Source organism: Anomalospiza imberbis, chromosome 20 (genome assembly GCF_031753505.1).
Source record: "Anomalospiza imberbis isolate Cuckoo-Finch-1a 21T00152 chromosome 20, ASM3175350v1, whole genome shotgun sequence".
In the NCBI taxonomy this organism is placed as follows: Eukaryota; Metazoa; Chordata; class Aves; order Passeriformes; family Viduidae; genus Anomalospiza; species Anomalospiza imberbis.
The window spans coordinates 10804236-10828509 of NC_089700.1; the positions used below are offsets into that span (position 1 = coordinate 10804236).

Sequence of the window (24274 nt, forward strand, 5' to 3'; positions counted from 1 at the left end):
CCTGCTCCTCCTGCCAGGGACAGGCTGCTGTGCCCGAGGGCGTGGGTGGCTTCTGAGGCACTCCTTCTGGCTGGAAGTGCCACCAGCATGGGAAGCAGCATCAGCCCTGCTGCTCAGTGTCTGTGGCTGAGGCTCCTGTCCTGAGCAAACAGGAGCGTGCCAGAGCTGAGTCCAGGGCACTGCCCCATTGTGCCGTACCCTGGGCTGGGGCTCCCCAGGGTCAGCAGGAGCTGTTTCTGTGTGTCCCCAGGGTCAGCAGGAGCTGTTTCTGGGGCTCCCCAGGGTCAGCAGGAGCTGTTTCTGTGTGTCCCCAGGGTCAGCAGGAGCTGTTTCTGTGTGTCCCCAGGGTCAGCAGGAGCTGTTTCTGTGTGTCCCCAGGGTCAGCAGGAGCTGTTTCTGTGTGTCCCCAGGGTCAGCAGGAGCTGTTTCTGTGTGTCCCCAGGGTCAGCAGGAGCTGTTTCTGTGTGTCCCCAGGGTCAGCAGGAGCTGTTTCTGTGTGACCCCAGGGTCCAGCAGGAGCTGTTTCTGTGTGTCCCCAGGGTCAGCAGGAGCTGTTTCTGTGTGTCCCCAGGGTCAGCAGGAGCTGTTTCTGTGTGACCCCAGGGTCCAGCAGGAGCTGTTTCTGTGTGTCCCCAGGGTCAGCAGGAGCTGTTTCTGTGTGTCCCCAGGGTCAGCAGGAGCTGTTTCTGTGTGACCCCAGGGTCAGCAGGAGCTGTTTCTGTGTGTCCCCAGGGTCAGCAGGAGCTGTTTCTGTGTGTCCCCAGGGTCAGCAGGAGCTGTTTCTGTGTGTCCCCAGGGTCAGCAGGAGCTGTTTCTGTGTGTCCCCAGGGTCAGCAGGAGCTGTTTCTGTGTGTCCCCAGGGTCAGCAGGAGCTGTTTCTGTGTGTCCCCAGGGTCCAGCAGGAGCTGTTTCTGTGTGTCCCCAGGGTCCAGCAGGAGCTGTTTCTGTGTGACCCCAGGGTCCAGCAGGAGCTGTTTCTGTGTGTCCCCAGGGTCCAGCAGGAGCTGTTTCTGTGTGTCCCCAGGGTCCAGCAGGAGCTGTTTCTGTGTGTCCCCAGGGTCAGCAGGAGCTGTTTCTGTGTGACCCCAGGGTCCAGCAGGAGCTGTTTCTGGGGCTCCCCAGGGTCCAGCAGGAGCTGTTTCTGTGTGACCCCAGGCTGGTCTGGGACCCAGGATAGGTTTCAGGGTCCAAACAGTGAGGACAGGTCTTTTTCAGATGCAGGATTTCAGGTGTTGTGGGATTTGGAGCCTTCAAGTACAATAAAGAGAGGAGTTTTCAGGAAATGCTCAGCACCTGGCATAAAGTACAACAAAATGCTGCCTTCTCTCAAAAAGAGCTGCTGAGTGCCAGAGCAGATATCCCCCCGTCTGCCCTGGGTTTCCACAGAGTGCTATTTGTTGCTGTAGCCAGTATTTAAGGTGGGGAGCTGCAGTGTCCCCATGGGCTGCCTGCTGCCACCCCGCTCAGGAGAGCCCTGCGCAGGCTGCCCTGCCCTGGGCACACACCTGGCACACACCTGGTTTGGTCTTCATCCCTTTGTATGGCTCTGTGAGTCATCTGCAGCCTCACTTCAGAAGCTGATAGACAAGGAAGGCTTATTTTTTTGTTTAGATTTGTTGTGGTTGTTTTAATTTGTATTTCTCATTTCCTTGCCCTGCAGCAGGTTACAGGAGAGCTGGGTAGATTTCTGCTGCAGTCTTGCAAGGCTGGCGTAGTGCAGTGCAGCATTTTACTGGTGTCCATCAGGGAATGATAGTGTGGTTCTGTGTAGCACATGTAAAGTGGGGTGAAAATACTCAGAGATTCCAGTTCATTTATCTGCCATTATCTGTACTTTACAAGGTGCTCGTAGTAGCAGACTGGACTCATGCTGACGTCACCTGATTCCGAGTTCCTGTCTGTCTGTCTGTCTGTCCCCCCAGCTCTGTTCTTGCCCCACAGGTGCCCAGTGGCAGTGAGCAGGTGGTGCTGGCCGAGGAGGAGGCAGGAGGCAGCCGGACCCATAACGCTCTGTCCCCCTCCCACAGGTGTGGTGGAGGCGTGTCTGCTGCACATGCTGAAGCGCAGGGCCGCCGGCTTCCTGCGCACCGACAAGGTGGCCGCGCTCTTCACCAAGGTGGGCAAGACCTGTGCCATAGCTGGAGACGTGTGCAAGAAGGTGCAGGAGCTGCAGCAGCAGGTAGAGAGCAGGTGAGGCCGAGCTCTGTTTATCAGCCAAGTCGATGCAGGGTGTGTGCAGCATGCTGGGACACAGGCTGCCCCGTGAGTGCACACAGGCTTGTCTCGGGTGATGCAGCTTGGTCTCGCCAGTGCCCGCAGATGTTTGTGTTTGATCAAGCTGGCAGTGAGCAAAGGGACAGAGATGGGGAGCTGAGGCCTTGGTGTTTCATTTTGCTTCTCAGTGCAGCAGAGGAGCACATTTGGCCCACACACAGCAACAGAAGTGACTAATTACTGGTGATTTCAGAGAGGGCTCACAGCCTGGGGATGGTGGACCAGCTTGGACCGTGTGTGGGAAGGGAGGGGGTGGAAGGAGGAGCTCAAGACAGACATACTGGAAAAGCTGTTTTGGCGTGCTCCTGGCAAACCAGGAACAAATGTTTAGGTCTCATAGCAGAAACAGTTAAATTAATGGATACAAAGAGTGATGGGAAGCAGGATGTTATAGGAAAGCTGTTCAGTACATACCGGACTAGAGCACAACAGAATCCTGGAGTCAAGGACTTGAAGCTACTGAAAGTCTTAGACTTCTTGCTGGTAGTCAGTAGCAAAGTTGAAATTTTCCATGTGGTTCTGTAGATGGAATCACAGTGATGAGTGTTTTGTCCTTTGAGCTCAGGACAAGAGCATTGTTAATTCTGTTTGTAGGCACTGCTGAGCCCCTAGAGCTCTTTGCACATCGTAGGAACTTTTAGTCTCTGATCAATTTGCTGTAAAGAAGGGCTTTGCTGAGAGAGCTTGTCTTTAATTACCGACAATTATTTAAATTAGCACTGATATTTCTGTGTAATTTTCTGACATTTATCTTTATTAGACTTATAATTATCAGACTTTGTTATGTAGTTTTTGACAGGTATGTACCTATTTTTGATATATTTTTAATTTGGCCTACTGATACAGACAGGGATTTTATTAAGTTTAGTTTTTTACATGTTGGGAAGAAGGATGCTTTCTACTGAAAACTCACCAGCCTCTCTCCTGATTAAGAGCCCACACAAACACCCTTCTAACCACCAGAGAACTTTGGCTGTATCCTCTAACAGAGAGGAGGAAATGAATTTAAATTCTGTGGTTTCTCCTGGACAAATTTTGTGTGTTCTTCAGCTATTAATAGGCACAAATTGTAAGTGCTGTAGAAAATACACACAGAAAAGATACTATTGGAAATACTGCAGGGGGTGGACTCACTCTGCTGGATGTATGAAATGAGACAGAAGGGCTGTAACAGCCTAACTGTTCCTGAGGCTTAAGAAAACCCCTGTTCAGGATGCAGCTAAACACACCCAAATCGTCCTGGTGGTGTCACCTGTCTTCCTTGCCTGTAGGGATGCTGTCCTGGCCTCCTGTAGGTGCAGGGGGGAAATTACAGATCTCACACAAACTGCCCCAAACAGATGAATTAACTCTGTGTAACTGGACAGTTTCCTGACAGGGAACCCAAGTGCTGGCAAAGAACCTGAAGATGTCAGGGTTTCTTTCCTCATTGAAGCAAAATGGAATCTTCTATTTTAAGGGGGAAGTTTTCTGGAAAAGACATTGAGGGGGTTCCTGTCCCCTCAGCCCGGGGCAGCGTGTGGAGAGCCAAGGCATGTGCCCCTGTGCTTTGTAGCCACCTTTCTCCTGCAGCTGCACTGTGTTACCTGATGGGTTTCACTAGATGATGGAGCTGTTATCAAAAAGAGCAAATTCTGACTGCTTTTATTTTATCACCTTTTGCAGGAAAAATCAGCCAAATGGGCAGGAACCCCTCAAAAGGCAGGGATCAACCACAAGCAAAACACCTGTCCTGACACCTCAGGCCATCAAGCACATCTGGGTTCGGACAGCCTTGATTGAGAAGGTGCTGGACAAGATTGTGCAGTACATTGTTGATAACTGCAGGTAAGGGAAGCAGCAGAAGCACAGGGATTTGTTGGACTGCATTTAGGTGTCTGCAGCAAGGGATTTCATCAAAAGTCTTTGACAGCCCCTGTGATGAAGGCTTCTGGTAAGATGAAAACCAGTTATGTAGGCATTTAGAAAAAAAATGTACTTTAGTTTTTCATCATTGACAGTGTTTCAGGCTTACAAAAAAAAAAAAACAAAAACATTAACAGGCATTCAGCTTTCCAGAAATCAGCTACAAACCTAACTTCAAGTGCATTAGGTGCCCATATTGTAATGGGACCTAGACTTTAGTGGAATAGAAATATCTTCTACCAGTTCATGAGTTGAAAATAATCCTTTGGAACTTAGGATGTCAGGGAGGAAAATGCCTTTTGTAGATGAAAGAAAGGAGAACTATAACAGGAGGAGCTAGTGACATAAAACCTTAGGGTTGTGAAAACAGGTTCTTTGAATCATGTTTCCTTTTTAGAAAAATCAAGCTCTGTGTAAAGTGAAAGTCTTCCCTTGCAAAACCAGAGAAGAGCATCAATGCTTTATGAATGTATTCCCCACGGACTCCTTAAGAGGCAGAGATGAATCCTCTCAGTTCTGCTCTTGCTTCCTGCTGCCCAGCATCAGCTGTGGTTTGCCAAGGAGTGGCTCTCAACTCCTGTCCTTCCTGCCCTCCTGTAACCCATGATAGAGAAGACTTAACTGGGCACACCGAGGACAGTCTCCCATAAAAAGAGAATGAAGGGACCTTAAAGCTTGATGTGGACCCAGAAAGAAAGTTTGCTGGCAGGGGTGCTCTTATTGTTCTGCACTGGCAACACATTCTTGTTCATCCAAAGCCAGTGGGTCTGACAAGGATGAGAGCTAAGGGCAAAGCAAGGGCAAATTTCACAGTATTTTCCAAGTTTGTGTTACTGTTTTCCTTGTCATCAGCTTTGTTTTCATTATGTGTCTTGCCATTAAAAGCAAGAGAATGGCAGAAAGGTCTTTGTGCTGTTCAAGCAAACAGTTGCTCTGGGATATGTAATGCCAGCTTGGATTTCATGAGCTGTGTGCGGAAGAGGCAGAGGGAGGGTTGGCCATGTCCCAGAGACAGCTAATGAAAGCATTTTAGTCCACTGCCTCAGTGTCTGCAGATACATGGGTACAAGGGGTTTTAATTTCTTTTCCACATAATCCACAGGAGGCACATCGGGGGAGTTTGCTCTCAGTTGTTCCACCACTGTGTTGTAGATGTTCACCTCAGTGCCTTCCCCATCGTTCAGATGAGTTAGGATCAGTCCTCCATTGCAGGTGTGTGATTTTGAGAACCTGACTCGGTGAAGAAAACAAACCTTTTCATAAGGCTTGTCACCATGCATTTTTGTGTCATTACTGCTCAAATGCTCCATGTTGACATCCTTCAGCTGTTCTGTCCTGGAGGAGGAGCAGGTGCTTTAGAGTTTGAGCCCCATCTAGTGAACAGACCACAGAGCACAGTGGCATTCGAGAACCGAGGGTGGTTGGATCTTTTGGCTATGTGGTTTTGTAAAGCAGCTTTGCCTGCTGCAATGGCAGGACTTCGGGGTCACTGCAAGAGCAGTGTAGTAGTTCACAGTTCCTCACAGTGTTTCAGGATGATTCCTCACAGATGGAAGACATGTTTGAGAATGTGTGGATTGTTTTGTCTCTGTGGAAAATGGACAAAATTGCTTGCAGAGAACTATTGTTTGTTCCCATATTGCAATTCTGCCCAAAGTCCCAAATCAAATATACTGGGTTAACACACTGAGCACAAGGCAAGCTCCTGCCTCTCCAAAGTCATCTGGAAAACAGATGAGACAGAATGAGCATATCAAGAGGCCCATTGTGTTAGACCTGTAGCTAAACCCAAGCTTTGAAATGGTTCATACCAACTACTGTTTTTAACTGAGCTCTGATCTTTTATTCGTAGTAAATACTATGAAAAGGAAGCTTTACTGGCAGATCCTGTTTGTGGCCCAATACTGGCTTCTCTGCTAGGTGAGTTCTTGCAAAGTTACTTTTTATGCTGAAGAAAGTAATTGTTTCTTAATGCATGTAACATTATGACAATGTTACAAGAGGTGAATTTTATATCTTGTGTGTAGTTAACTATTTATAATAGAGCAACAGTGAAGATGTTTTGTTGCTTACAAGACCAGAAGAGACTGATCGTCTGCTTTTAATAGTAGTTATTGGTTGGATTAGAAAGCAGAATGGGAATGGATTTTTACTGAATGCTTGCTGGCAGTTTGTAGCTGCTAATGCTGCTGTGGCAGGGTACTGTGTCCTACAGGAATACTTTTATACAGCCCTGGATAATAGGAGTGATACGTTATTACATTGTTGTCTGTATTGAGGGCTGATCCCGTAGGATTGGTGACCATTATTATTCACTTGGCTTGAGAAGGAAATCTGACCTTCAGTGCTCAGCCAGCAGGATAGCACCGAGTATGTCCCTGAGCAGACTCAGAAGGGTCCTCCCTTGGTCTCTTTTCCTAGTTGGACCGTGTGCTCTGGAGTACACCAAGCTAAAGACAGCTGACCACTACTGGACAGACCCTTCGGCCGACGAGCTGGTGCAGCGGCACCGGATCCACGGCGCTCACGGCCGCCAGGACTCGCCCTCCAAGCGCCCAGCCCTGGGAGTAGGTATTTACTCTGTACCTGCCTCTGAATTAGGGCACAGGCTGATCATGAAAACAGCCCCATGAGGGAGATACCTGAATCTGGAACAGCCTTTCTTCTTTCTTCTGTAACGGAGCTTTATCACAGATTAGAAGTCCGTTTGGGCCACAGTGTCCTTTTATCTGTACATAGAAAAGTTTGAGATCCAGCACTAAATTCTGTGGCTTTTGACAGTTGTGATCTGACCAGGTAGCTCACAAGAAATTCTGAGCTGCCGTGATCAGGGCTGAGTTGAGAGTCCAGGTGATGTCTCTGCAAAGCCCCCTGGCTGCACAGGAGTTGCACTCTGCAGAGATGGAGTTGTGTGTTGTGCCCTGGCTGACCTGCCTGGCTGTGTGTGCAGATCCGGAAGCGCCACTCCAGTGGCAGCACGTCGGAAGATCGCTTTGCTGCGTCAGCACGGGAGTACGTGGAGTCCCTGCACCAGAATTCCAGGACTCACCTTCTCTACGGCAAAAACAACGTCCTGGTGCAGCCGGTGAGTTTGGGGTGGAGCTGGGGGTAGAGCTCCCACCTGGCAAGGGCTGGCTGCATTCTGTTCTCAGCACAGAGCTGCCTTCTGCTTGGCTCTCCTGTGCTGGGGTAGATTTGACACGGGACAAATGCTTTCACTGCCTGACCCCTGTCAAAGAGCAGTGGGCTGTAGGCAGGAACGGACTGCATTTCATGAACCAGCTGACTGTGTTGTGGTTTTTCCCCTCTTGCTAGTAACAATATTGTATACCAGTACATTTGCTGTTAGGGTTTCCCTCCACACTGCCCAGATACTGCAGCTATGGAACTTGCATGGCATAGAAAGACTGGAGCATATATTTTATGCAGATATTTTGTGCACTTGAGTCACCTGGGTTGTCTGTTTGTTGCTTCTGTGAACAGAAAGATGATTTGGAGGCAATTCCTGGGTATCTCTCCCTTCATCAATCAGCAGATAGTTTGACATTAAAATGGACTCCAAACCAGCTGATGAACGGAACCCTTGGAGATTCAGAACTGGAGAAAAGGTACTCATTGCATTCAGGAAAGATGGGAAGAACTGTGTAACCTGCAGGGGGGCACCAGGAAAGAGGAAGGGGAGGGGGGAAGAGGGAAGCAGAGGTTGTACAAACCTGGTACCAGAATATCCAGTGTGGAGAAACCAGCTTTCCTTTGCCATTTACTTGACTAATAATTTACTTTCATTGACCAAATTTAATAAGCAGTTATTAACTTAGCAGAGTTCTTTCTATCAGGTGCTTGGAACTGCAAGCATTCCTGAATATGGAAAAAACAATCTTTATGCATTTTCCTTCCTTTTTAGTGTTTACTGGGACTACGCATTGATTGTGCCACTGAGCCAGATCGTCTGCATCCACTGCCACCAGCAACGTAAGCATAACCCTTAAGTATACATTCCTTAAAAATACATAAACAGGAGAGCCACTTGAATGATTGCTTTTCCTCCCTCAGTGTCGGGATCACCTCTGACTAGTTCTGGCCCTGTGGGAATGAGTGTTAAAATCTCCAGTCTCAGCTGATAGAGGATGACAACTGCATGAGGCCTTCACAGTTTGCTTGTATCTTGAGTTTCTTTAGGACTAAAGGGCTGATATCATCCTTAGATCACACTGTGCCTTACAAAGGTTTATTTATCTACGTAGAGGTGATCCCAAATAAAATTCTCACTTAGAAGGTAAGAGCAGAAAACTGAGGCTCTGATGTAACAGTGTGGACTCCCCTTGTCCTCCTTGCAGCAGAAAGCAGATGGACATTAGTGCTGGTGAGTCAGGATGGGACCCAGAGGCCTCCGCTGCACTTCCCCCAAGGAGGGCACCTCCTCGCCTTCCTGTCCTGTCTGGAAAATGGGCTCCTGCCCCGTGGCCAGCTGGAGCCCCCGCTGTGGTCCCAGCAGGGCAAGGTACTGCTTTTCCTGGTGAGCTCTTGGGTGAGGCTAGTGTTGATATCTCTGCTCCACAGGGTCTGGCGCTGACTTCAAGCAGCTTTATGGTAAAGTAGGATACAAAACAGCTCCATTTAGTCCAGTCTGCTTCTTACACACATGGTCTTTAAAAGTTGTTCATACCTTCATTACCCCATTGAGCAATGAGCTGGAATCTGCTGTTGCATCAAGATACAAACCCACACAATAGAAGTGAGACTCAGAGGGACTGGACAGAGCTGCTGCCAGAGGCTTGGGGTGCCCAGCTCCCATAGTTTACAAGAAAAGGCTGGTTTGCAGCACACAGAAAAGTAGTATCAAGTACCCCTAAACCACCACCTATACAGGACTCGACTGTTTTCTCCCTCACCTCCTTCGAACATTGAAACTTTGGAGATTTAAGATGCCAAAGGTCTGTAGTATTTAGTTTGTTGTACTCTGCTAGTCACTCTTAGCTGAATATATGGAATTATTATTTTCTCTAGGGCAAGGTGTTTCCAAAGCTTCGAAAACGGAACAGCAACAAATCAGTGGACCTGGAGGAGATGCCAGCTGAGGACACATCCACAGACTATGTCTTCAGAATAATTTATCCTGGACACAAGCACGATAACAGTAAGTGCCTCTGTTCTGCTTTGTTTGAAGAAAAAAAAAAAAAGAAAAAACAAATCAGGCACCTGAGAAAATCTTGAAGTAATATCCTGGGAAGAACCTGCAGGTGACAAGACACAGTTTTGTAAGGGGGTAAAAAAACCAAACCTCTAATAAATTTCACTGAGAGATAATTGTGATCAACAGGTACAGCTTAGATTTCCTTAATGCAGTGAGACTTGTTATCTTTTCCACTCCAGTGGAAATGGAGTTGAGGTGGGCAATCTTATATTTACTCTGTGTTTTACAGAGCAAGTTTTCAAAATACTCCCCTGGGCTTGCAAACTGAGACTGGAACAAAAAAGATTGCTTGACTAGCCAAGAGCAGTTTTGCTCCTGAAGTGAGGATATTTTTACTGGCCACAATGCTTGCTCATAATGTTGTTGTTAGGAAAAAAACTCAACCATAAACCCTTAAAAGTACCCCAAGAACTCCCTGGGCTAAGTTTTCCTGGCTTGGAAGCACAAACTTAACAATGGATAAATAAAGGCCTTTCCAAGGAAACAAAATGAATTCCCAAGCACCAAACCACCTCATGTCATCAGTGAATACAAATTCCTTACATGCAAGAAGGCATTTGAGCTAGTTCTCAAACAGCATGTTCAGTTTTATTCCCCTTGGCAAAGAAGCCAGAACTCCCTGGGAAGGTCAGACCCTAAAGTTTACAGGGGATTTGGAGTTACTGCTCATACGGGGACTTCCTGCAGCTGAGAAAGCAGGAGTCTCCTCTGCAGCCTCCTGACCCCAGGCCGCAGTGCTGGCTGGGCTTTCTCAGGGCTCCTGGGCTGGCACAGGTAACAAAGCACCTTGTGCCTTGGCCCGGTGGAGGGCTGCAGGGGCTCGTGGGGCAGGAGCTGCAGGTCCTGTGCCAGGCAGCAACTCTGCCTGTCTGCAGAGCCACACACAGCTGGGAGTGACGTTTGCTGTCCAGATGCATCTGGCACAGGTTTCAGAGAAGGGACCACAGCGCTGCTAGGGCACAGTGAAGGACAGAAGCTAGCTGGAGCCTAGAATTCCCATGCAGCTTTGCTCAAAAGCATACTCAGCTGCTGCAGGCTGGAACTGGGATCTTTCTCCCTGGCCGTGGTGTGCCACGTGTGCTCTCACAGCCTGTGCACACTCAAAGGCTGGCCTGAGTTTGGTGGAGCATGCTTTGTTTTGTAAGAAACTCACTTTCCACACCCATTTACAAGAGCTTGTGCCCTCGAGCAGAGGGCAGGATTCAGGTCCGTTGTCTTTGCTGACCATGTCCTTTTGAGCTTTCCCACAGCACTGAGTTCTTTCTTCTTATGCTCCTCTTTCACTATTTTCTTTGAGCAGTAACTATTAACTACCACCACTTAGCTGCCAGCCGCTCTACCTCTGTTGACGATGATGAGGAGGAGGAAGATAAGCTACACGCAATGCTATCAATGATCTGCTCTCGGAACCTCACAGCTCCTAATAGGATGAAAGGTTTTTATCCTCCTCCCCCTGTGTCCCAGAGCTCTCTTGCAGCTCCTTCCACTGATGCATACAACAGTGTTGGCATTATTACAGGGAAAGACATTTCACTCACACCATGAGATCTGGAGATGGAGGTGACTGTGGAGAGGCTGGGAATGGGCTCACAGCCCGTGGGGAGTGAGAGCAGCATCTTCCCTGTCCCTTGATGCGTGTGCTGCTGAGCAGCAAGCTTCCTCTGCTATGGGGCTTCCTGCCCCACCTTCATAAAGGCTGGACACTAGAGCAGGTTCTCAGGAGAGAAGGAGGGAGTGTAACAGCTTTGTGATCTCACAGGTGAGGTAGCAGAGTATGCAGAGAAGGCTGTGTGGAGATGCAGTGCCTGTCTGGGGTCAGTGCTTTCATTCCACTTGCATCTGTAGGCTGGGTGGGCTTCAGAGGATCAGCTGTGAGCTCCACCACCCCTCCACAAATCTGTCATCTATTTCTTCATACTAGTTAAGTTGGTATTCTCAGGATGTGTGTGCATTTGGCATCCAGTAGTTTAGCTCTGAATTCTGAGAAGTCCTTGTTTTCTCTTATAGCCTGGACTGGTGGGACCGACTGCAAGAGACAGTAATTGCCCTGCATCTCTGACAGTGCCGAAGTTCTGGGTTAGACAGGGTATGAACAGGTGTTCAAGGAGAGCCTCAGTTCTTCTAGGCTGCCCACACACTTATCCCAAGGGAGAGGTCCCTAGAAATTGATAAAGCCCAGCCCAAGTTAATAAAGAATTCTTGGAAGGCATGGATGGAAAGAAGTTCCAAAAATAGTGTTGCCCTTGAAAAAAGACTCAGTTTTAGGAAGTTTCAGTGTGTCCTAACTGATGTGCCTGGCTATGGGCAAAACTGGGAAGGAAGACATTTAAGTGCCACATACAAGTTAACCATAAGGAACACAATTTAGTCAGTTGATAGAACATGTAAGTCATCCCACTAGAATGGCTGTCAGGTGTCTGCTTTTGGTTATTTAATCTTGAAGGGGATGGTAGAGTTAGGGATGTGCCTGGGAGTAGCCTGTCTGGGCTGCTGTCTCTCCAGCAGCCCCATCCCATAATGACAACACTGTTGTAGCAGGTTTGCCAGCCATCTGCTTTGACATTTTGCAACATGCTCGACTTTTGCATGTAGCTGAAGTTACAGATAACACCACTACAATTAAATGAAAGATGCTGTTCACTCTAATTCTTCACTAATTCAGGTACCTTTCATCTGAATCTTTAGGTTCTGTGGGGTTCTTTCCTTGTTTCTCTAAAAAACAGAATAAAAAATTAGAACTGAAAAACCCAATTTTCCTGTCTACAGAGGGGAGGCAAAAACTAATGATCTAAAAAATGTTTATCCAGTGGTTTTTATTTGAACCCAATAAGAAGCTGCAATAAAGACTGGGTCGTTCAGCTCCTTCCTGAAGAATTAAGGTGAAGAGCATTTTTGCATCACACTTTGTTTTGTGAAATGAAACACACATGACTGCTTCCGCATGAGCCTGTGCTTTTTCTGTTAACAAATGGGTTTACTCCACTCCTCCCTCACCTCTGCCCACTTTCTAATAGGCACTCCTAAAATGCTTTGTGCTACCTTGATTTAAAATGCATGAGATGGTTTGGAATTGCCCCTCCCCACCACTCAACAAATATCTGTTTTAAAAGCACGGCCCAGGGGACTGGATTTTGCTTGTAAATGTTAATTTAGTGGCATACTTTACGACATACATTATTGTATTTGCCTTAATTTTAATCATGGGTGAGCTGAAAGGCCAGTTATTTATTATAAACCAAAAACCCCACGAGTTCAAATGCCAGCTGGGAAGAGTGAAGAGCTGAAGCCAAGCTTTCTGAAGGGAGCTGCTGATTTTCTGAGTTGCCTTTCTGAAGCTGGTTGAAAAGGCAAATAGATTTAGTAGAGCAGGGATAACTCAGGAAGCTGCATTGTACAGTTGGATCACATACTCCTGTAGAGAGTAGACATTGGCAGGACTGGAACTGTCCTTCTGTGCTAAGTATTTTAGGATCTGGTTCTGAGGGGAAAAGAAGCATCTTCTGAAAGTAACTGACTCGGTGTGCCTTAATTTCTTTCACGCTCCAGCTTTCACTCTGGCTGGACCAGCAGTTCTATGGCTGATTCCAGGAACTGCAAAATGAAATTCCGAGGCCTGAATTAAATAGAAGGTTGGGCTAGACTGTCTCTTCTGGCCATAAATAACATTTCCATAATATTACACAAGAACCAGTTTAGTTGTTACTGCAGCACCCTTTTCTCTATTCTCTTGAAACATGACCTGGGATGTGCATGGGCAAGAGAGGGGCAAATGGTGAAGGGGTTTGGCTTCCAGGGAAGGGACCCTGCACAGCATGCTGCAGGTCCAGAGCAGTGGTTCTGAGGATGCTGCTCTCCTGTTTCTGGAACCGAGGTTCAGAGCTGTTGAGAAGTGAAGCATGAACCATCAGGATGCACAGGAGGAGGGGGAGAGAACGGAAGAGGCTGATGTCCTTCTGTCTTGTTTGGTTTTTCCACAGACACCAGTGAGATGATAGAGATGCAAGGCTTTGGGGCAAACCTGCTGTCGTGGCAGCTGGAGCGCTGCAGCCAGGGCTCCTCCTGTATCTCCTGTTCCATGGGCAGCTCTCCCTACGACATTCCCAGCTGCTGCACCTGCATCCACGACCGGTGAGCAAGCTGTGCAGAGAGCTTACCTGGGGACTGCGTGCATGCCACGGGTAAAAGCAGGAAGGTTTGAGTGGTTGCAGCACTCAAGACAAAGAGTAACAATTTTCAAGTAACAATTTTCAAGTAGTTTCTAATACAAAAAGATGAAGTCAGGCAGCAAGAAATTTAGTTTATTAAAACTAACCTATTAAACTCTGTTCAAGTCACATTTTGATAGAAAAATTTCATCGAGTTCTTTTGTCTAGTGTAAAATACTTCAGCTCTGGGAACGTTATCTTTAACAAGTCATTAACAACTGAATGAAGGACAACAATTTGACACAGATCTCTACAGTGTACCTGCAGCAGTTGTGCTGTGGCTGTGTGTGCCAAGGGGAAATCTGTCTGGGGCCAAAACGTTGGTGGGGAAAATGCTTTAATAAGTGGAGTTTGTTATTACTGTGTCCTTAACTAAAAAAATCTTGGTGCAGAGTAAAAATTGCTGTGTGTAGGATACAGGGATCAGCATGAAATTCCTGATGCTCTGTCTTCACCACCTGCTCTTATCCTGTTGGTGCCTCTCCACAGAACTCCCCTAAAGATGTTGTGTGAAAGCATGAAGAGGCAGATCATTTCCAGAGCCTTTTATGGATGTAAGTGAAGCTTGTTATAGCTGGCCCATGTGGTATCCATATGTCTATCTAAACAACATGGGATGTTTGGCTTAGAAAGCAATCTGACCCAAAATTCAGGGCAGTAGGGTGGATGTAACTGCAGAGCCAGTGTTTCAGTATTTGTGAGCTTTGCTGCTGGCAGTGGGAGGAGCAGTGCACAGTGAAGACAGAACGTGGTTTTACGTGGCAGCGTGATACACGACGTGGATGTTGCTGGTCTGCGTCCGATCTGTTCCACCTTTGGCTCTGCCGTAACTGCTCATTCTCCCACGGTGCAGAGCGAGCTCAGTCCAGGCAGGGCTGTCCCTGGGGTGCCCCCCAGGCCCCTGTGGCTGAGCTGCCCCCTCGCTGTCCCCGCAGGGCTGGCGCACTGCCGGCACCTGTCCACGGTGCGCACGCACCTCTCGGCGCTGGTCAACCACAGCATCGTGCCCCCCGACAGACCCGCCAGCGCCGCCGCCGGCCTCACCAAGGAGGTCTGGAGCAAGTACCAGAAGGACAAGAAGGTCAGTGACACGTGCCCTTCGTGTCCCTGCACGGGCTCCACGCGCTGCTGCGCTGGGCAGGAAATCACCTGTTACAGGTGTTTGACCACAGGGTCACCTCTCAACTCGTGAGAGACAGGCAGTTCTTACAGTCTCTTCTCTCCTTTGCTTCTCTGATGGTGGCAAAGATATAAATCATTATTAAAGCAACTGATCTATTCAAATTTAGATTATTTTTATGGAAGGCATGACAGCCTACATTAGGCTGGATTTCAGCTAAGGTCCTGAAGGCTTAAATCAAGCTGCAGAATTTATGTAGTGTCCTGCATGCATTTCACTGTCTCTGTACTCAGTGTGAAGTGTCTCTGAGAGTACCTGAGTTAAATACTGATGTATTGCCTTCAACACCTCTTTCTCCTGGCCACTGTAGAACTACAAGGAACTGGAATTACTAAGAAGAGTTTACTATGGTGGGGTCCAGCATGAGATTCGGAAGGAAGTGTGGCCATTCTTGTTAGGTCACTACAAATTTGGCATGGCCAAGAAAGAGATGGACCAGGTAAGCCATAGCTTCTGTGGAATCTGAGTTACATTTGCAGAGTAGGTTTTGTTTTCTGAATAGCAACTGTTGGTCTTTATTACTGTGTGATATTCCCAAGGGAAAAACGCTAGTGAAGAAATTAGTAACACATGCTAGCAGAGGGGTTTTGATACTAAGTTTTAATATCTGAATGCCACTAAATGAGATTTCTCTCTTTCTTGAAGTCGGAGAACCTGCATTCAGCTCTCTCTGTGGCATGCACGTGCCCTGAGCACACCCTGTGTCCACAAATTTGTCACTTATACAATGGGGAGACATTGACATTTGGATGGAAATTTTACTCACCCCTCTTTTAGATGGTGTGTTAGCTGAATTATACTTCAGACTGAAGTTGAAATAACTACCTTTTCTCCATGGTGCTGCATCTGCATGCATGGATTTTTTCTGGAGCTGGGAACAGCCCAAATGGTCCCTCTGGAGTTACTGTGTGGTGGTAAAACATTGCTTTTCTGCGACATCACCCAAAGATTGGCTGAACTGGATGGAACAGTAATGAGGTTTGGCCTGGGATATAATTAACACATTAATCTGCTTTTCAGTTAGTGTTATTACCAGGGAGGTAGCACTCATGCAGTAGCTGATTCTGTTCTGGATTAAATTGATAAGGAGTGGTTTATATATCAAAACATTTGGCATTTGCTAAATCCCAATTACTTTTCATGCCAAGGGGTAATTTATATCCTTGTGAGCACCTGCAGAGCAGAAGGGCAGCCTGACCTCAAGCCTTGCCATGGACAAATTGGTGTCTTGCAAATGGGGCACTAAACTAACATTTCTATGGCAATTTGAGTTGTTTTCCTCCCAATAATCTTTAGAAGCCAGTTCTGAACACAGATGGAGAAACAGAGCCCTTCACTGTTCAAACTGGGTCACAGTGCAGATTGTCCCCCCTGAATCCAGTCATCTTAGTAGATGTTTATTATAGATTTTCTAGCTGTAGTGTGTACATCAGAAATGTTCTACTGAGCACTGCTCCATTCTTTTTTTAATCTCAGATTTTCAAGAAAGGCAAGGATATTGGAGGTTTCTTGCATAGATTGCATTTTGCTGTCTCTGATCTCCACAAGTATATGAACGATCAGATTTATGATCCATGTGTAAAAATAAAAGGTATGTCTGGAAATGAAAAAAAGGACCCAGATGTTTCATTTTTAGAGTGGGAGATGTGAAGCCATCTCTCATGGATGCCCATCTCCAAAGGGCACGTGCATTTGTACAGCTAGAACATAGAGATTTGGCAAGAAGAGATAAATACTGGAGTCTGTATGATAGGAATTACAGTAAATTCATACAGAGATGTTACAAGATAGAAAAGATCTGATCTGCAGAACACAGGCTCCTACAGAAGATTTTTTCTCCCTGAGTTTGTACCCTACTAACCCAGGGGTACTCTGAACTTACCTGGAATTGTAATGAGCTACTCAACACTAGTAATAAACTCGAGTAATAGCTGACTCCTCAAAAGAATAGGTCGTTGGAGACTGAAGCTTACACTGAATGTAGGAGTCTGTTAAATGAGAGACATGAAAACAGTCATAACACCTGCACATACAGGAAACTCATTGTGTCCTTAACTGAAGTCATTGCAGGTGATTTATCATCTTTGTCTTCTGATGGTATTTTTGCACTCCCAGATGTGGCTGTCCTCCAGCCCTCCACTAACTGTTGTATTTTATGATTTATGACTCGACAGCTACCTCAAGTGACAAACAGCCTGCAGCTCTTAGCAGCATCGCTCGGGTAGCAGCTCAGCCAGCCGAGTGCGGAGCCTGGAGCCAGCTCACAATTGTGGTTTCTCTTCAGCTCTTGACAAGTGACAGACTAGTAAAATTGCTACATGTCCCTTAATAGCTCAAGGGGCTTTCTGTGGCTGTCTTTCAAAAGAGAAAGCCACCAGTGACAAGGATCTGTTTTATTCCTGTGGTGCCCAGTGCGGACAGATTTGGCCATGCACAGTGCAGCCACAGGACAGGGCTGTGGGAGCTGGGATTCCAGAGTTTATCCCGGGATCTGACTCTGTACAGGCTGGTGTCTATAAACCTGTGACCTGGAATTCTTCACAAGGGCTGCATTAGAGGTGGAACAGAGGAGTTGGAAGGAGGTGTGATGGAACTGGGGATGATGCAGGTAGAGGCAGCACTTGCTCCGTAGATTGCATCTGACTTCTGTGTGAGGTTTCACATGACACCTATTTTCTGTCCTGAGTCAGTGGCACAGTGGCACAGTGCTGTTGAGGAGCTAATATGGCTCCTTTCTGGTTTAATACCCAACACCTGACTACTCCTCTCCAGTCACAGGGATGTGCTGCTGCAGCAAGAGGGCCTCGGCACGCTTTGGGCTTTCAGTCTGAGACCCTGCACCTGCCTTAGACCTCTCCCTCCTGTTTCCTCCCAGTGTCAGTGCCTTCTGGCAAGGAGGGCAGTGTCCAGGACGTGTCTCTGTCTGCAGGTGGACGCAGACATTGCTCTGAGGTACCAGAAGGTGATGGCTGAGTGGAAGGCCTGCGAGGTCATTGTGAAGCAGCGGGAGAAGGAGTCGCACTCAGCCACGCTGGCCAAGTTTTCATCGGGCAGCAGCATTGACAGCCACGTCCAGCGGCTCATCCACAGGGACTCCACCATCAGCAATGATGTAGGTACCCCTTCCCACTCACCAGCTGGAGTGGGCAGTGCTCAGCATTTGCAGAGGGGCAGCCCCAGGAGGCAGAGATGGAGGTTAGCACAGCTCCTGAATCCTGGGCAGAGATTGGAGCTGTGGTGTCTCCATGTTAGAGTGAAGAGCAGGCCTGAATTTTGGATAGTCTACAGCTGTTCTCAAGCAGGACATGCCTAAGGGGCTCTAAGGTTCACCTAGGAAGGCAGACCCCCTCTCAGCAGAGGAACAGCTCTCCAGATCTGTTCCTCGCAGGTCCTTCAGTCAGACCCAGCACGGGGCAGATGACGGCTGCTGTTGAAGCGTGTGCTTGGTTTTGCACGTGGCAGGTGTTTATATCCGTGGATGAAACAGACTCAGCGGAGCAGGACCCCAAGGGGCAGGAGGAGCCCACGCTGGCGGCGGCGCCGGCCCCCGCGGCCGTGGAGTTCGACTCGCCCGACTCGGGGCTGCCGTCCTCCAGGAACTACTCGGTGGCCTCGGGCATCCTGTCCAGCATTGACGACGGGCAGAGCGGCTCCTTCGAGGATGGCGCTGAGGAGGAAGGCAGCACTGAGGTGGGAAGGACTGAGGCGGGCACAGCCCACGTGCAGAGAGCCAAGGCAGGGGTGCTGCAGTCCCAGGACTCTGTCTCGGAGGAGCAGCTGAGTTCCCAGGTGGATTATCTCGTGGATGTCGCCTCGGTCTGCGCTGCGTCCTACACAGTAGGTCACAACTGAAGTACCGTCATCTCTCTGCACAGCACTGCTTTTTTAGCAAACCCTGGTGCTTTTTCAGATAGGATTTAATGAGAGAGAGAGAGAGAGTCCCAAACTAGAGCTGTGGTGGTGGGATGATAACTGAGGATTTTGCCATCCAAATCTTTTCATCTGGATTTTGAGCTAGATTGGAAATAAGGCTGCAAGAAAAATTTGGGTGTTTTTTTTTTAAGTAGGAGGGCAAGACAATCAGTGTGGTACATTTCTAGCAGCTAGAACTTTCCAGTGCCTGGGGGTGTGGACAGTGTCCTCTTTGTAAGATTCTAATGTTATTTAAATCAAGCTAAAACCTCCATCTAGTCAAAATGAACCACAACCTAAATCAAGATTCAAGATACCACCAGCTCTGTTACTCTTGCTGTCACACAGCAGCATAGTTTTTGCTTCTCTCTGCTGAAGTTATTTAACTGGAAATAGCCATTTGGAAATAAGACAGTTTTGGCACTTTTCCCAGTGCAAACAAATGTGTTTTACCTGACATTTTTGACAGTAATTGAGTATTTCGATGCCCTCATCTGCTCAGAGTATAATTGTACTGTTTCTCATTTGGTGATTCTCAGAGCAAATTTGCACAGAGTCCTGGGAATGCTGTAAACTTGGCAGATCTAACTAAAACTTCTCTGTTCTAGATAGAGTTATTGGACACTGTTGCCTTAAATTTGCACAGAATTGATAAAGATGTCCAGAGATGTGACCGGAATTACTGGTATTTTACTGCTGAGAACCTGGAGAAGCTCCGAAATGTCATGTGCAGGTAATGAGCTTGTAAACCCAACTACTTTCACATTTCTGTCACAATCCATAAGCTAATCTATAAGCTGTTATAATATGCAAATAACAGTCAATAAGAATTCTCACTAATGACTTTAAAACAACTTGCCAGAAGGAGGAACAGGCAGGATGGCAGGTTAGAGCATGGGTCCAAGTTTGGAATGCAGGTTTGAGAAGATTTCTCAAGTGACAGACCCTATTTTAGAGAACTGTACTCTGAATGTACTCTGAGGTTTGGGTTTCTCCTGATCAGGATGATACTTCCATGCTCAGAGAGCCACTTTATCCAGGCAGCAAACAGTAAAGGGCTGTGAAATACTCTGGGAAGTGTCAGAAGGTTCTGAGACTCACACCTTCAGCAGCTTAGGATTTGATCTCACATATGGAATCAGCCTTCAATACAAGGATTTCTTCTTTCCACAGCTATGTCTGGGAGCACCTAGAAGTTGGTTATGTCCAAGGCATGTGTGACCTCCTGGCTCCTTTGATGGTTATTCTTGACAATGGTAGGAAGGGTTTTCCTTTGGGACATGCTGGTATCCTTAGTGAGGTCTTTCCTTAGAAATGCTGTTTCATAAGGAGTTGTCTGCATTAACCAGGGCTGGTCACCAGCAAAATCAAACCTGCAGCTCCCGATTTGTGTTTTCTCCACCTGTGGCTGTTGAAATGGCTAACATTAGTGTCTTGGGACTGCTGTGGCACTCACTGACTTCCAGATTAAATTTTACCAAAGTTAGTAAAATTACTGTGTTCTGGTAGTTACTAATGCTGAAAAGTCAACTGCAGGCTGGATTCTTTGAAACATAACTAGTAAAAATGGTCCAGAGACAGGAACCAACCTCTTTTTCATCTAAATCCTGGGATTCAGAGAACAGCAAAGGGGAAAACCCTATTTTTCCCAAGCCCTGCAGTTCTATTATTTTGGTTCAAGAAGTCCCACAATTGCCAGCACTGAGTGTCTGCCTTGTCCCTGCAGATCAGCTGGCCTACAGTTGCTTCAGCCACTTGATGAAGAGGATGAGCCAGAACTTCCCCAATGGAGGTGCCATGGACACACACTTTGCCAACATGCGGTCCCTCATCCAGGTGAGTCTGGCTTTAGGGTATCTGACGGAAGACAGGGCTGTGGCAGAGGCTCGGGACTCGCCTGGTGCCACACAAAGGGTAAGAGCTCCAAGGAGTGGGGCTCAGGTGTGACTTCAGAGCTGGGGAGGAGGAGCTGGAAGTGGATTTGTAGAGTTACAGCCTGAGAGCAGGGGTGGAGGTGGAGATGGACATTTGCCACTTGCTGAAAATCAGTAGGATCTCCACCTTGTTCCTTGGCCCTTTAAAGCCATGGTGAAGATCAACTGTGATTCCTCAGCTCAGCTCTGAGCCAGGGCACCCAGGTCACAGCACAGGCACACACAGCTGAGGGCTGTTCTCTGCTGAGCAGCTGCTCTGGCCACGGGATGAGGAGCAGAGTGGGAGTCCAGCACCTCTGACCTCGGCTGCTTTCAGACCACATCCTGACAGCTGATGTTTTCCATTCTAGATTCTGGACTCAGAACTTTTTGAATTGATGCACCAGAATGGAGATTACACTCATTTTTACTTCTGCTATCGCTGGTTCCTGCTTGACTTTAAAAGAGGTAATCATGTTCTGTACCTGTAGTTTAGGGTTGTGTAGAACTGTAACAGCTCTGTGTTTTGGTGTGGAGTGTCTGTCAGGATGGTGAGTGGCAGCTGGGATCACTGGAGAGTTTGTAGCCAGGAAAGGTAATGCAGCTCTGAGATGAAACAGCACTGGAACGAGTCCAGGCTTAGAAAGGGGAGTTGCAAATTCCTGATGATGTGACTGAAGCCAAGTTCCTGCCCAGTGCAAATGCCTGTTTGCTCAAGAAGGTGATCCCACTCCTCTGTGAGCTTTGATGCCTCCTGTCTCATCCTTGTGATAACAAGGAGCAGCTCAGCAATAGCTCAGGAGCTGCTGTACTTGGAGTGAGGTGCCTTGTACGGTGTGGGGGCACCCCTGATGCCAGGATCCTTGCACAAGCACACTCCAGCAGAGTGTGGGTGCTGACAGGCCCACTGCAGAGCCGAGATACACCTGGGCACACGTTCAGACCTGCAGCCTGTCACGCAGCCCTGCAGAACAGCCGGGCCTCCTGTGCTGCTCTCACATGGTCCCTGTGGTTCAGGTACCTTCCTGGGCTTGGCTCTGCACCACCCCACCTCCGGGCTGTGGTAATTGTTCTTTAGGCCAGTTCTGTGCCAACGTGCACAAGTGACAGGAGCTGGCTGAAGGAGAGGGGGAGAGGAAAAGGAGGAGTCTGAGTAAGGCCTGTAGACAGTGGTGAGAGAGGAGGGACATGGTCAGTTGAATAATCAGATGCTCTTGTAATGTTTATTCCCATTCAGAATTGTTGTACGAGGATGTATTTACAGTGTGGGAAGTTATTTGGGCAGCAAAGCACATCTCTTCAGAACATTTTGTCCTTTTCATTGCCTTAGCACTTGTGGAAGTTTATCGAGAGATTATCCGTGATAACAACATGGACTTCACTGATATCATCAAGTTTTTTAATGGTAAGAGCCATTTTGATAAAAAGTGATGAGACTTTGCTCCTTCTCCCTTTTCCTGTCTGGTGCAGTTCTTGTGATCATTTTAAGCTCTGAGTCTCAATGCCAGGTCCTGCAGCACAAGACTTCTTCTGTCTTTAATTCTCCAAAACCAACCCCCTGGAATGTTCCGGGATCGCTGCTTGTTACAGTAATTAATTATTGCTAATGCCACATGAATATCAGTGCTGGGCAGGTGCTGACAGTTAAGATGTTTGTCTGTGTCTCGTAGAAATGGCTGAGCACCACGATGCCGCGGAGATCCTGAGGATAGCCAGAGACCTTGTCTACAAAGTGCAGACACTGATTGAGAACAAGTGACCAGGGACAGGCTGTCCCTGGGGCCTCGCCGTGAGCCACTGGATGGAGCATTCCTTGCACTGTAATTCCAAATGGTGTTTTAATTGCATCTTCCATGTAATGTAATAAATAGTGAGGAGATAGTAACAGACTTTTAAAACCCAAACTTTCCCTTCACCAGATGAGGTTGGTGTTTGATAGTCCTTGTTACACTGACTTTGTATTTCTAGACAAAATCTTTTTTGCATTCTCTATTTCCCTCTCTTGAAGACATCTGTCTACATCTTTGTGATGTTGAAAGGGGGGGATTTGACAAACTGCAACATTTCTATTTTGACTTACTGCACCTGTAAAGCCTGGATGCACCTTGTGTGCTCTGCCAGAAGCTGCCGCGGAGGCAAGGCTGGGCCCGCTGTTGCCAACACTGGATGGGGTCCTTGGAGGAGCACGGCCCTGGCCTCACTGTCTTTGCCTTGAACATGGAAGAGAATGTGTCTGAGCTCATGTTGCTAAAACATTCGGGTTTGTATTTAGCAGTGATTAAAGCTGATAAGGTTTCTGGCTGGGAGAATGGCCTTAACCTAAATGCCACAGTTCATGGGAGCAGTGATGAGCTCATGAGCTAAAACACCAGTTTGGCCTCGGCTGACTGGCTCTTACTGCTCAGCCTGCCTTTGTTTTGCTTTGCAAACTGACCCTGTGGCCGCTCCCAGCTGCCAGGCCCTGCCCTGTGTTGCTCAGGTGAGCAGGTTCAGCCCACAGGCAGGACCCTGCTGACGCTGGCAGCTCCTGCTCCCTGGGCTGTGCAGGGCCATGGATTCACATCCCATGGAGAGCAGATGGCAGCGCCCAGCCTCCCCCAGCTCCCTCATTGCACACTCCTCCTCCTCCCTGCCCTGCAGAGCTTTCAGGGGGAGGCTTTGTGGGGGCTGCAGACACGAACCAGGTGTTGGTCTCTGCGAGCAGGACCAGCCCCGGCCAGGTGAAGGAGCTGGAATTCCTGGGGGCTCTGAGTTGCTGCTGCAGCCCCTGCTCGGGTGTGGAGCCCTCCTGTGCCCCAGGACGGTCTGTGCCCCGGCCCCCTGCCCGGCCCCGTGTGACTGTCTGTTCACTTGAAAACTGGAAAAGTATTTTTTAAAAGAATGAGAAGAGTGAGAAAAACCTCCAACTCCCAGAGCCCAGGGAGTGATGGATGTACAGATAATAATACTGCACTATTTTCCTTTGGTATGTTGGGAATGTTCTGTACAGCTGTTTCACACAAACCCAGTCTGTGAACTTTGCTGTATTTGTTAGAACATTCTGTCTGATTGGATTTTATCAATGTTGTGTATTATTTATTTTTGCAGACTGTTCTCTTTATTGCTCAATTATTTATGTTTAAATGTAACTTATGAATAAATACTTATCATCAAGGCATCCCATGGAGCTCTTTGGGAGCGATTTCTCTCCCCGAGGTGATTCCAGCAATGGAACAGGGATGAGGCTGTCTGGAGGATAGGGCAAGATGTAATTAATGTTTCTCTGATGAGCTGCATGGGCTGTAGTGCTAAAGGCAATAAATAGGTCACCATTAAGTAGACTCCCAAGGTCCCTTAAATTACTTTAAGGGCAGTTTTCATGTACCCACAGGCTGAGCCTGAGTCAGCCCAGCCCAGGAACAGAAATAGGCTTATGACAAGTGTTAAGAAGAGTTTCATCCTGAAATTTTAGGCCTCACTGTGCTGCAGCTGCATTGAATCCAGCTGAGCTGCTGGACTTCCAGGAGAGATCCTCTTCCATCACTCCCAGTCCTTGTTCAAACCCCTTAAACTCCTCCCGCTGCATCTCCTCTGCAGCAGGGATGGTCCCTCCATGGTCTCACCTGGAGAGGTGAGGCTGCTTGGCTGCTACTGGCAGTTTTTGCAGCAGTGTTCCAGGATTTTAGGCTAAACAGGTCTGCCTGGAGATGAG

General features: G+C 47.8%; 1 protein-coding gene across 5 annotated transcripts in view; it reads left to right on the forward strand.

The window, feature by feature from the left end:
• SGSM2 (small G protein signaling modulator 2) overlaps positions 1-23740 on the forward strand; it is a 38660-nt gene extending 14920 nt beyond the window's left edge. Inside the window, exons 3-24 of one of the 5 annotated variants that reach the window (XM_068210770.1) lie at positions 2028-2190; positions 3940-4101; positions 6032-6099; positions 6601-6746; positions 7130-7264; positions 7663-7787; positions 8084-8151; positions 8517-8680; positions 9187-9316; positions 10674-10808; positions 13351-13501; positions 14068-14132; positions 14514-14659; positions 15069-15197; positions 17688-17870; positions 18221-18595; positions 19279-19403; positions 19844-19926; positions 20397-20506; positions 20955-21051; positions 21821-21988; positions 22254-23740. In XM_068210770.1, the coding sequence (XP_068066871.1) occupies positions 2028-2190; positions 3940-4101; positions 6032-6099; positions 6601-6746; positions 7130-7264; positions 7663-7787; positions 8084-8151; positions 8517-8680; positions 9187-9316; positions 10674-10808; positions 13351-13501; positions 14068-14132; positions 14514-14659; positions 15069-15197; positions 17688-17870; positions 18221-18595; positions 19279-19403; positions 19844-19926; positions 20397-20506; positions 20955-21051; positions 21821-21988; positions 22254-22342 (3017 nt within the window). In that variant the 3' untranslated portion in view covers positions 22343-23740. The remainder of the gene's footprint in view (positions 1-2027; positions 2191-3939; positions 4102-6031; positions 6100-6600; positions 6747-7129; positions 7265-7662; positions 7788-8083; positions 8152-8516; positions 8681-9186; positions 9317-10673; positions 10809-13350; positions 13502-14067; positions 14133-14513; positions 14660-15068; positions 15198-17687; positions 17871-18220; positions 18596-19278; positions 19404-19843; positions 19927-20396; positions 20507-20954; positions 21052-21820; positions 21989-22253) is intronic. The other 4 variants (XM_068210772.1, XM_068210771.1, XM_068210773.1 and 1 more) reach the window with 4 other exon arrangements.
• The last annotated feature ends 534 nt before the right edge of the window (positions 23741-24274 follow it).